The sequence below is a fragment of the Antedon mediterranea genome, chromosome 4, assembly GCF_964355755.1.
Source record: "Antedon mediterranea chromosome 4, ecAntMedi1.1, whole genome shotgun sequence".
Classification (NCBI taxonomy): domain Eukaryota; kingdom Metazoa; phylum Echinodermata; class Crinoidea; order Comatulida; family Antedonidae; genus Antedon; species Antedon mediterranea.
The window spans coordinates 32,731,792-32,745,613 of NC_092673.1; the positions used below are offsets into that span (position 1 = coordinate 32,731,792).

General features: G+C 32.1%; 2 protein-coding genes across 2 annotated transcripts; one reads left to right on the forward strand and one right to left on the reverse strand.

Moving 5' to 3' along the window:
* The first annotated feature begins 3,202 nt into the window (after positions 1 to 3,202).
* On the forward strand, positions 3,203 to 7,273 carry LOC140047805 (uncharacterized). Its single transcript, XM_072092838.1, has 6 exons — positions 3,203 to 3,250; positions 3,357 to 3,467; positions 3,586 to 3,746; positions 5,076 to 6,057; positions 6,211 to 6,834; positions 7,256 to 7,273. The coding sequence occupies exons 1-6, from the start codon at positions 3,203 to 3,205 to the stop codon at positions 7,271 to 7,273; spliced, it is 1,944 nt and encodes a 647-aa protein (XP_071948939.1).
* A 3,207-nt stretch (positions 7,274 to 10,480) lies between these two features.
* Positions 10,481 to 11,758, reverse strand: LOC140047806 (uncharacterized protein F54H12.2-like). Its single transcript, XM_072092840.1, has one exon. It carries the CDS (start codon positions 11,756 to 11,758, stop codon positions 10,481 to 10,483), a length of 1,278 nt encoding a protein of 425 aa, XP_071948941.1.
* Between the last annotated feature and the right edge of the window lie 2,064 nt (positions 11,759 to 13,822).

Sequence of the window (13,822 nt, forward strand, 5' to 3'; positions counted from 1 at the left end):
TTTTCTATATTTGTTATAATTGCAGTACTACTGCTTTATTTATTCATATTAGAGAATTCGAATATATTTACTTATGTGGTTAGTAGGAAACTTAAATCAGACTTAATTATCAACGAGGGTCTTCATTGCTGTATCCATTTATTTATCTTAACTCGGTACAAACCCAAGACGTAGGCTTGCTACTAGTCTCTACTTATTGTGTATTTGTACGTTGTTTCCTTAGCGGGCGGGCGTTTTTCTTTATAAATAACATTATTATATAAATATATCACAGTCTACCAACTTAAGATTATACTCATACGTTGCGTTGAGGTTTTATAAAACAAAATATCGTTATAGGGGTTATATAGGTGGAAAAAAGAAAGCAATTACTTTTGTAAGTATTATTGGACGTAAGAAAATGTTTGTGGGGCTGATTATTTTCGATGATAACTGTGATAGGTGTCATAAATTGATATGTTGGCTTAATAAATGCATTTTTCTACACTGCACGTGAGTGTTCTTTGTGTGTGTACGCCTACGTGTATAATTCGAACCAGGCTGCCACGCTGGAAATTCCAGTAAAACTAAAATTATAAAAAAAAACCCGACGAATTAGTTTCATGAAATGTACGTTGCGTTGAGATTTTATAAAACAACACATTGTTAAGAGCCTGTTGGAAAATAGAAAATCATAATGGCCTTATTATTAAGCTACTTTTGTAAGTGTTATATTAGAACCAGTACTGATTATTTTCGAATATGAATGCGATTGAGAGTCAATTGAATAATGTATATAATACCCGATCACAATTGATATGCGTAGGTGTTATACTTGGATATGTTAATGGGTCTATAAATACATGTATTCTACACTGCGTGTGCGTGTTATCATGTGTATTGTATATTTCGGACCAATAGCTGTTAAGCTGGAATTTCCAGTAAAGCTAAAATCAATAGAAACAAAAAACACCCCTATGAACTAGTTCTGTAGTTGGTTACGTACATAAAATGTATAGTTACTTAAAAGTCACAAGATGATTAAGCAAGGTGGTATGTGAGGTGAACATTTAAAAAATATATATAAATAAATACTAAAGCAATATTATAGGCGTACTGGGCAATGTAAAAACAGTAACCATTGGTGGCCATGGACTAAACTCAACAAATCATATACCTCCTAATACGCATCTTAGTTTTATTGTAACGGTTGACTTTTCAACACAAGACTTGTGTCAATGGACATTTCATTCCTTTAGCTCCAAAAAGGATGCTGTACGCCTAATTCTTTTATGTGTTTTTTTTTTTGACTAACCATTAAATGATATTTTTCTTTAGACAAAATGTCCTTTTCTTGTATCTGTTGCAATCAAAATAGGACAATTAATGCAAATATTAATATAATACATAAATCCTGTGACATAAGTTTATACAACACAAAAGCGGGCATGTGTAATTTATTATTATTAGGAAAATATTTCATTTATCAGGCAAAACAAAAGTCTTTGTAGCAGTACACATTTTTATATTAAATACTATGTTATTGTTTCTGCATCATCTTTTTTTTTGCTGCTGTTACTGCTGCTTGGTATTTTATTAGTAAATTTTCATTTTAAAATTAGCATGTTATTTTTCTACTGTTTACTTTTGATTATAATTTTAGTATTTAAAACTTAATATTATATGTTTTCTATAAAATAAGAATGTATTGTATGTTTGTACAATCATCCACGTTTATTATAATTTTCAATATGCAGAATCAATATTATAGCTGTCTTAATATTCAAAGAAGTTATCATGACAACATGGCTAAAGACAACTAACAATCGATTGCAATGTATGCAAAAATGTTCGTTGTTTAAGCAACACATTGAAAAAATGTGACATCAGAGTGTAGAACGCTATGGTTATGCAAATTATTACAAAAAGCCCTCGCAGTATTAACCAATTGCTGCAAAGTTAGAATTTCAATAAATTGAATATTTGTCTCTTTCTTCATACCTCATCACATTTAATAGAGCGCATATCCAAGTAGTGTACATGGAGGTATAGTCAGTCGTGATTATAACAATGGTTAACAATGGGGGTAGTATAAGACAATAGAGAATATCATTTCACTAGAATTGTTATATAGAATTGTTATATATTAATATACATTATAATATAAAATTAATAAATATTAAATAAAAATGATATGGTAATTTAGTTACTTGTGATGAGAACAAATGGTTTACAATGGTTGAAGTCAATAGGTGTTATGTTTCGGATTATAATACAATGGTTAACATAGGGTAAGGAAGTGAGACAATATAGTTTTTGTAAGATTTGAATTAGTCATAGTCAATAAAGATGCACCTGGTTAATTAAAACTAGTTAATTGAGGTTTTTGCTTGATGTATGCCGACATAATCCAAAGACATAAGTTATTTGATCCGGATATTATAACAATGACTAAAACAAAAAGATAAGAATGAATGAAGTTAAATAATAAGTATGTCTTGATTGAACTATACCGACAGGTAATTAACCATCTTCCGGATTTGTTAACAAAGGAGAGAAATCGAAATCAGTGACACGGCGTTTGACATACTAAAGTTTACTGTAACTTATCTATACAATTTTAACTTTAATTTAAATCATAAAAGGAAAAAACAAAAGAAATAAAAACGACGCTTCTGATGTCATGCATAAATTAATTTGTTATGTTTAAATATCGGGGGGGGGGGGTATAATTTGAAATTCTATGTCAGTGTTATCAATTACATCGAAGTCACTCAAACTCTAGTACTAGTTCCAAAGTATTAACGCTACACGAGGTTAAAAGATGAATTCTAACGTGCATACCGGTAATGAACAAGAATTTGAAGACAGCAGTCTTAGCGGTAACGAGGAATTTTTGTTAGAAATTCTTGATGACAACGATGAAATGGTAAGTTGAATCAATTTGTACTAAAAAATGTACGTATATTATTTTCCAAATGTTATTAAGAATGACTTCTTTGTTCTGTCTGTTACATGGGTTTTGTTATTTAATTTTCAGATTCGATGTATAGAAGAGTTAATTGATGATCAGAACGAATTATGTAATGAAATGGTAAGTTACTAGTCTATAAAGTTATTTTTAAAATGGTTATAATATATGATATTTAGTCTAATATACAAATTGTAACATTTTGTATTACAGTACGGTATTTTGAATAGAAGCAGTAATAACGAAGAAGATATGATTGAATTTAATTATGAAGGAGTAGGAAAATACCGTAAAGTAATGGTAAGTTCTTTTTTTAAACATTGTTTTTTTTTTGTTTTTTTTTTATAAATAGTATAATTATGTAAGATATATTGTTCTTAGTCTGTCTGTTTTATTCATATTTTAGCACGGTAAGAGAAGAGGAGAGAAAAGATATTACGAGAATAATGAAGAAGATAATAATGAATTTGACGAGGAATTAGTGCAGCATGGCGCTGGAAATTTTCGTAAACAAATGGTAAGCTTGTACGGTTGTTTCTTCTTTACTTATAGATCTTTATTTATTTATTTTTTTCAATGATAAAATATAATATAAATGGAGTAAATTGTTATTATTATTTTTTCTTGTATTTTAGCCTGTTAAGAGACCTCGCATTGATTCAGAGGAAGAGCAAGAGGATGAGCGTAACATAAGGGATGTAAATGTTGAAGATCTTTGTATTATAAGGAGACTTAGAGATAAGTTCAACAAACGTTTTAATTTATTTTCAAGTGATCATTTAGTTACTTTAGTAGGGTTAGACCAATTTCGTGTTATTGATGTTTTACCTTTATTAGTTAAGATATTTGAACATGTGCTGAATATATTATGCCAAAATGTTCAGCCACATGATAGAGTTAGGCTTGTTATTAACGCTAACGGTTTAGATATACCAATTTCCTTACCTTTTTTATTGAGAGAACATCTAACGCCAGAATTCATTTTAGCTGAAATTACTAAAGTCCTTCAATCGCACATGGATATTTTAGTGGGGGATGGGTTAACCTTTAACATTCAACACATATCCATGCCGTTTGGAGGCGGTAGTAATAAATTCTTAAAAAAAGGTATTGATAAAACCAAAAAAGGTGCGCGATGTTTAATTAGAATTCAAAATGAAAACGACGAACAAATTTGCTGCGCGAGAGCTATTGTCACAGGTGTTTCATGGTTGGAAGATAAATTAAATAATAGAAAGCGATGGGATAGTATTAGACGGGGTTTTAATTTACAAAAAGAAGCGGCTGAAAGTCTTTTATCGAAGGCTGGGGTAGATAAGGGTCCTTGTGGGATAACTCAGCTTATACGTTTTCAGGAAGCGTTACCAAATTATCAAATTATCGTTATCTCCAAGGATAATTTACATTCGATTATATTCAGTGGCAAACATAGAGAAAAACAAATTTATTTGTATCACCACGATAACCACTATGACTTAATAACTAAATTAACTGCATTTTTTTAAGTAAGATACTTTTGCAACTTGTGTTTCAAAGGTTACAACAATAAATTTGAACATAAATGTAAATTCAGTTGTGAGCTATGTTGCTCCAATGATTGCACTCCTTCATTGGAATCCGTAACTATCATTTCATGTAATGAATGTAATCGTTCTTTTAAAAATCAAAAATGTTTTAACAATCACAAATCTTCAAAAAATGGTACAAAAACGGTTTGTGATATTAAAAAAATCTGTAAGGAGTGCAATCGTTTCATTAAGAAGGATCATAAATGCAATGAATATACGTGTAAAGTATGTAATCTAAAAGTCCAAACAGGTCATCTTTGCTACATGAAAAAAGTAATTGATAAGAAAACTAACAAAACTAACGATGTAGATAAGAAGTCTGTGGAAAAATATTTCTTTTTCGATTTTGAATGTACCCAAGAAACGGGGGTTCACAATCCTAATTTATGCGTTTTACAAAAAACTTGTTTAAATTGTATAACAGAAGATAAGGACTCTGATCAATGCGAAATTTGGTACAATAAAAAACAAAACGAAATATTTAGCCTCAGACAAGAACTAACCGATTATTGTATCAGTGATGTTGATATTTTAAGAAAGTGTTGTCTAACTTTTAGACATATCTTTAAACAAGTAACGGTACTCAATGATACTGTCGATAAAGACGGGGTTGATCCATTTTCAAACGGGCTTATTACAATAGCATCAGCATGTAGTTACGTTTTTGCCCGAAATTTTTTAAAACCTGATTCAATTGCCATATTCCCTCCATCAAATTTTGAAACTATTGATAACCATTCTTTTATGAGTATGGAATGGTTATCCTACGAATCTAAACGTAGAGGAATCAATATTCACCATGCACGAAACGGTGGTGAAAAAGTATTTGGACCATATAAAATTGACGGGGCTTCTTTTGATCCTAATATTATATTTGAATTTATGGGGTGTATGTTCCACGGTTGTAAAAAATGCTATCGATCAGATACCAAAAATCCCTTTACCGGAGTTACTATGGCTGACTCGTATCTGACAACAATAAAAAAATCAGAATTTCTGAAACAAAATTTTCCCCAATTCGAGTATGTAGAAATATGGGAACATGAGTGGAAGGAGCTTAAACGCTCTTTACCTCCTCTTTATCGACAGGAGATACTTGATGTGCCTTACATTCACCCCACACTTAATCCAAGAGATGCTTTCTTTGGTGGAAGGACGAATGCTGCGCGATTATTCTACGAGGCTAACGAAGATGAAGAAATTCATTACGTTGATTTCACTAGCCTCTATCCGTATTGTAACAAATACGGAACATATCCCGTCGGTCACCCCGAAATTTTGGCATCTAAAAACATGTCGACGGATATTAATGACTATTTTGGTCTAATTAAATGCACGATTGAACCACCCAAACATTTACTACATCCTGTATTACCATACAGGTTTAATGGTAAACTCATGTTTCCATTATGTCGCACGTGCGTAGAAAATCAATGCCAAGTGTCGTGTACACATTCTACTGACGAAAGGACTTTGGATGGTAGCTGGGTTACCACCGAAGTTCAGAAAGCAGTAGAAATGGGGTATAAAATTACCAAAGTACATGTAGCTTGGCACTTTCACCAAAGAAGCGAATATAATCATACTAACCCCTCATCGGGCTTGTTCACTAATTATATTAACACATTTTTGAAATTAAAGCAGGAATCCTCAGGTTGGCCTGATTGGTGTATTTCTGACGCTGCCAAATAGAAATACATCAATCAGTATGAAGAAAAAGAAGGGATAAAATTAAATCCCGATAAAATTGAATATAACCCAGGATTAAGATCCTTGGCCAAACTCATGTTAAATTCTTTTTGGGGAAAGTTTGGCCAGAAGGAAAACCAGTCTAAAACGCTTTACACCAACAATCCTAATGATGTATACGATCTTCTCTCTGACCCAGAGGTAATTGTAAATGACCTTAATCTAATCAATGAAAATTTGGCCGAATTGAAATATCAAAATGAAGAGAAATCAATAACTGTTAACAAAAAAGTTAACGTGGTAATTGCAGCTTTTACCACGGCCACAGCTAGATTAAAGCTGTACGAATTGTTAGAACATTTACAAGATCGTGTACTTTATTACGATACGGATTCTTGCGTTTTCGTTACTAATAAAACTAACCCTGATGATTGGCAACCATCGCTTGGTGATTATTTGGGTGAATTAACTAATGAAATAGATCTCAAAGACGGAAAATATATCTCGTGCTTCGTTTCGGGTGGTCCGAAAAACTATGTTTATAAACTGGATTCAGGCAAAACTGTCTGCAAAGTCAAAGGTTTGACTCTAAATTTTAAAAATGCTAAGAAAGTAAACTTTGAAACAGTAAGTAGTATGGTAAGAGGAATCGGACCAGAAAAAATAACAACAAAAACCCGAGACCCAAAATCTTGTTCAATTATTAATACATCATCTAGCAAAGATTACCGGATTGTGTACGATAAAAGAATAATAATAGAGGATTACAAAACTGTCCCATACGGTTATGTTTGGTAACTTCTATACTCACACGTATATTTATTGTGTTTAGGACCCTAATTGTATTTATTTTATTTTATTTTATTGTAATTATTTATCTACTTATTTTTTTCCTTTCACTTAAAATAAAATACAGAAGTGGTTATCGCGGTGATATAAATAAATTTATTTTTCTCTGTTCATAATTAAACAAATTTGCAACTGTGCATGTTTAAAAAAAATGAATTCTTTCGTTAGATGTTAATTTTTTTTTGTTACTTATTCTTAGGATTTTAAATTCAAGTAAATAGTTCAGTAGTTAGTTATTAGTTTAAGTTATAATTTTTTTTTTATTTATATTTTTTTAAGTAAGATGATCACTTGAACGTTGAACTTATCTATTAGTACTCATTTTTAAGTAATTCGTTTATTCTTTGTTTTATATATATATATATTTTTAAAATTTAAATTCAAATAATTTTGTAAAATTTATGTAATCGGTTTGTGCAATAACTTTGTAAATATCTATTTTATATTAAATTTCTTTCGTTAGATGTTAATTTTTTTTTTGTTACTTATTCTTAGGATTTTAAAATCAAGTAAATAGTTCAGTAGTTAGTTATTAGTTTAAGTTATCATTATTTTTATTTATATTTTTTTAAGTAAGATGATCACTTGAACGTTGAACTTATCTATTAGTACTCATTTTTAAGTAATTAGTTTATTCTTTGTTTTATATATATATATTTTTTTTTTAAATTTAAATTCAAATAATTTTGTAAATTCTATGTATTCGGTTTGTGCAATAACTTTCTAAATATCTATTTTATATTAATTGTACAATAATTATTTCATTGATTAATTTACTGTACATAATGTAAAAAACAAATACGCATTAGTGTTAATGTGAATAAAGATTTAGATTTACGTTTTAAACATTGATTCAGTTTTATTGTTTAATTCGTGTCAAATAAGATGTTATAAAACGCAATTATTTAACTAAATTACCGTCATAATTGTAATGGCGAGTCCTTTGATAACACCTTTCACCGCAGTTATTAGCGGTCCGACATCTTCGGGTAAATCCGTCTTTGTAAGGAAATTGATTGAAAATAATTATTTCAATAAACCCTTTGACGATATTACATGGTGCTATGGTGAATATCAGAATTTATTTTCGGAATTAAGTACAGCTGTATCAAATATAAGTTTTATGGAAGGTATACCTATCGAAACATTAGATGCGTTTGATTCGAGTAAAAATCATTTAGTAATTATAGATGATTTGATGACAGAATGCAGTAGCGATAAAAGAGTCGTTAATTTGTTTACCAAAGGGTCTCATCATAGAAACATTTCAGTGATATTTATAATGCAAAATTTCTTCTACGGTTCCAAAGAAATCCGTACCATTACTTTGAATGCTCATTATATCGTACTTTTTAAAAATCCACGGGATAAAACGCAAATATTGAATTTATCGAAACAAATGTATCCTGGCAAAGGGCGGTTCTTACAAGAGGCATTTAATGACGCTACGCGTGAATCGTACGGATACCTATTCATTGATCTCAAACCATATACGTCGGAAGAAATGAGAATACGAACAAATATCTTTTCAGTAGATAAACATTATGCTTACGTACCAAAAGTATAACACATGTGATTTGAAATTATTCTATTCATTCCAATACAAACTCACAACATGTCAAAACGTATCAAAAAGAACGCAGAGACTTTAAAGTTTTTAGCTAAAATGTACGCCTAAACAAAGAAAGGCCCTGCTTGAGAATGCCGACAGTCAATTAGTAACAGCAATCTGTGAGTGTGCAAAGAACATCTTAAAAGGTAGTGTACCGGTGTCTAGTGCTCATAAGAAGAAGTTGGCGAAGCATAGGAAACACTTGCGTGATATTTCCAATAAAGCTATACCTACGCTTCGACGTAAGCGTATACAACTTCAAAAGGGAGGATTTCTTGGTCTTATTTTGAAACCTATATTACAGACTCTGGGCGGATTACTTTTGGAATAAAATGGAGCACACAAAAAAATTGATTGTAGTTCCTCAAGAATTGGCAAATACATTGCTACATAGCAAGCACTATGAACAAAAGCACAAAACAATAACTAACGGATTAGACGACTCTATGCAGACTATTCTTAATAGACAGGATATTAGCGATCACGATAAAATCACAATGTACAATCAAGTACTTCAGCGTTTTTTAAATAAAGAGAAGCCTGTTAACAACCCTTCACCTATGAATATAAATATGCATGGACCTCTTAATGACGAAGACAAGAATGATGAATCGACAGAAGCAATTAAGGATGATTCGATGACAAAAGAAGTATTGCAAAGCATGCCTATATCGTTAAAATCAAAAACTAAGACATTTTTAGATCGAATAGACCGATACAGAAATATGGGTATTTTAGATTGGACAAAATACGGTGAAATGATCATCGAAGGAGAATTGCTAAAGGGTAGTAATTTATTTGATTTAACCAAAGATATGATACAAGAAAGGCGAGGATTTGAACCAGTGGGGTGGAAAGAATTTATATCGTTGTTGGCTAAGTTGAACACGCCAGAAAGTTTGATTGGAAATGCTACACGACGCAACATGTTGCAACGTCTAAAATCTGGTGAAATAACCCCTCTTTCAAAAACCACATCTACAAAATCTAAACGACTTGAAAGATTTGATGACGACGATGACGATGAAGATAAAAAATATACTATTACTAAAAAGAAACGTACTAAAACTAAACCGAAATGGCTTGGATTCTAATCAATGTTATAAAATGTTTTTTTCAGTTATTAAATGTATTCATTATTCAAATTTATTTCGTTGTTTGTTGTTTTCTTTCTTTCATTATTTACTAACCAACGCGTAATAAAGATACATACACATATTTTTTTTTTTTTCAACATTTAAATTTTAATACCAATATGAAAAAGACAACACTTAATTAAAATATGTTAGTTAACATTTTGACAAATTGTATTTTTATATACTCCTTATCATACACCGGTAGGTTAACATCGTATCTACGTTCTACAAAATCATTAACATGTGCATCGTTAGTATTCTTATCTTTAGTGAACATATTAACTATATTTGAGGTGTCAATACCTCTACATTTATGAACAATATAAAAAATACAATATTGACCACAGACGGTCGACAATGGAGCCTGTAAACCCGTATCATTAAAAGTCCACGTGTTTACCGTACGATTTAGAAAATTTACAAAATGATTACTGTAATATTGAGGCGAATGTCCGAATGAATCAAAAAATTCACCCTCGTTAATATTGTTTAGAAAAAAAGCGACCCAATGCGAACCGTTTTGACTACTATCATCAACATTCGCTATGTAAGCACTAGGGTAACTTTTTATTCTTTTAGGTAACAAATCTGAAGGATATACACCTCGAAAGTATCTTTGAGTTAATGGATCAGATTTAACTAGTTTTAAAAGTTGCACAGTATCCATGATTTTTTTTTAAAAGTCTAAAATTACGTTACGAGACTTATCGATTTCTATTAATGAATCAAATTCTGAATAAACTATTACGTTAATTGTTTCGACTAAAGCTGTAGCAAATTGAATTTCAAGACGTATATTGCCGTGTTTAATTAAATTGAAATGTCCACTGCTTGATAAATCGGGTGTAAGGTCGAATGCAAACAACGTGTATCCTCTGGCGTAGTCTTCTCTGGATATTTGATTTCCCGTGTCGTCGAATAATGTATTTAATCCGGAGAATAAACTTTGATAGGCTAAAATATAACTTCCTTCACCGTTTGCTTCAAAATTAGGCTTTAATGGTTTCCAAGGTATTTGCTCACCGTCCAAATATAAGGATATAAAATTTGTGTTAAAGTGTTGAAAATTAAATGGATTTTTGCTATAATCACCGTTGAAAGCGTCGGTTCCTACTAATCCTACCACTAAGCGTTTCGGTAGATTCCCGTTGTACAGCGACTCTCGGGTAAAGGAAAGGTTCCCCCGCGGTATCGACAGCGTTTTAACCGCGACCCGCCGAAGAGGGTATTTAGCTGACCCGCGCTCCAGCGCTTTTGCATGAGCCAACGCTATAGATGGATTTAGTTTCACTTTTCGTACGTAAATAGATGCAGCTTCTAACTGTAACTTATAACCAGCTTGTGCACCGGATGACATCAAACAGAATGCGTTTTTACTTCGATGCAGTTTTAATTTAATGTCAACTCCATTAAGCATCATACGATCTTGAAAGAATATATCGCAATGAATAGGTCCTATCAAATCAACCAATCGACTTCCTCGTTTTTTAAGTCCTTGATTCGCAGCAGCATCGTCTAAAGTTGGATTTGCTACATCCATTCTACCCGCTGTATCTTTATAAAACAATCCACCTGTAAGGTGAGTTTCCTTCGCGTCAGCACCGTACGTTAACAAGGTTTCAATCATCGCTCTGTACGAATAAGTGTTATTCGATGGAGTAATTAATCTCTCATTCAAAGAAACGTCAACTTCATTGAATAAGGACTGTAGTAGTAAATTAGTTGGTCCAACAGGATCGTCAGCATGCAAATCTGTTCCATCGCCTCTTGTAATTTTAACGTTAACGCGTAGCATAGTCTGTGATAAATCTACGTATTCTTCGGTGGAACCTTGAATGTTAAATTGAACCGGTCCTGTATCGGTAATACTATTGAAAGGATGATACTGAACCCATTTGTTATACTTGTTTGAGTCGGTGGAACAGAAAACAAATCCAATTCTGACTTTAAACATTCGCAAGATTGTTTGTGTACGTACGCCATAGTAATTATATTATTAATCAAATATATCGGAGGATCTTCTCGCTCTCTTAGTTCTTCTTCGACTGACTTCATTGCTTTTTCGCTTTCTCTTTTTATTCACTTTTCCGCTACCATTCTGAGAAACAATTCGTTTACCGGCTTGCGTAATTCTACGTTTTGCAGCTTGTTTGATATTTTGCCCACTTATAGCATCCTCCATTATTTCGGCTCCGGTTCGTAACGCTTGTTTTCCTAGAGTTTTGGCACCCTTTTTTAAAAGCGGTACAGCTTTTTTGAACAAACCAGACAACATTCCACCTAATCCGTACCCTCTCTGATTAGATGATCCATGAAATACAGGTAGGCTTAAACCGCCAGCTTGACCTACGTAGTAATCCTCATACGCGTTAGGCATGATTAAATGAGATGCGATGATCTACTCTGTCGAAAATGAAGCTTCACTAAAACATTCCCACGTTGAAATGATACTTTCTCACCAGTGTCACTCCTTATATCTATCGAAATGGTATCAATTTCTTTTTTGATTAAACGCTTGTAGTGAGGCATCATGTATTCGTGAGAAGTAACGTTTCTCATTTGACTCTCCTTGGTTTGTACAATTCTCAATAAAGGAACGCTTACATCTCCAACTCGTTGATGTTCGATCACGTCTGTATAAACGTATAAACCAGGTACACGATGATGAAGATTAATCGGATGATTGCCTGTAACATTTGAATTTAATAGAATCGAAGATATGTCGAATCCCAATAACGTTTGCATACCTCCTAACGACGTTATAGATGTCAGAATATCGGTTGAAATATTAACTTTTTCCGATACAGAATTGAATTTAAACCTTATGTTATCATCCAACTTCTTTTTTCTTAAAGCAGAGTTTATCGTATCAATCAGTTTCGAACCTGAACTATAATATCCGCTTGTAATTTCGATTTTGTATTCCATCGTTGCTGTTTCTATTTGAGAAACGTTTAATCGTATCCAAATTTTATTGTTTGTATCGTCTACATTGTACCACGTATGTGGGTATTGTATTTCAGTTAAACCAACTTCCCACTCGCCTTTTAATCGTATCGACTCGGCTAATTTTGTAGTGTAACTTGTAAGTGTATTTTCCGGAAAATAATTCAATGAACTATTGCTCGGTAGTGAGACGTGAAACTGAGATGACATGATGCTCGTGTTTATCTGACTAGATTCTGAACCCAACTGTTGAATTTAGCAGGGTACCCTAACCACTTAACGAAATATTCTGTCTTTCCATCACGCTTTCGCCTTTTAATTACTTTTTCGACGCGATATACATCTTTATCAGATTTTGAAACTTTTTGTAATTCTTTTTCGTAGAAATTTCCTTCGATTATATCATTGTTCCAGTCCTTTACTTGATACGTTGGCATTGAGGTTCCTTTACGTTTAAATACAGTGAATATCTCTTCTGTCCAGTTTGCTAAATAACCTTTTTCAAAAATCATTTTATATCTACTGATACGCACTTGATCACCGACTTTAAACTTAAAACGTTTTACCGGATGCTTTCTTTCACCATACAATTTCTGCCACACTTCGTGCTCGTTGTCGCTTGTAACGAGAATCGGTGCAGTTCCTATAGATCTATGTTTTGAATTATTGTAACTGGAAACTAATTTAGGAAGTGCGTCGATATATTTTTTATTACCGTTTGCTGTAAATAATTTCCACATTCTCGTTTTTAAAGTTCTATTGAATCGCTCAACTATGCTTGCCTTCGTTTCGTTGTTTGTCGTAAAGAAATGTATATCTTTAGATTTCAGATACGATTGTACTTTTTTATTTATAAATTCTGTACCTTTATCTGTATGAATTTTAATCGGTTTTCTTATACCTGATAACAGTTTTTTCATAGCTTTTAATATGGTATCTGAAGACTTGTTCTTTATCGGTATAACCCACGCATATTTAGATAAGACATCTATGCATGTTATAAGAAATGTATTTTGCTTATTGTAACGTTTTAATGAAGTCAAGTCAACCAAATCCATTTCCCATTGTTCAT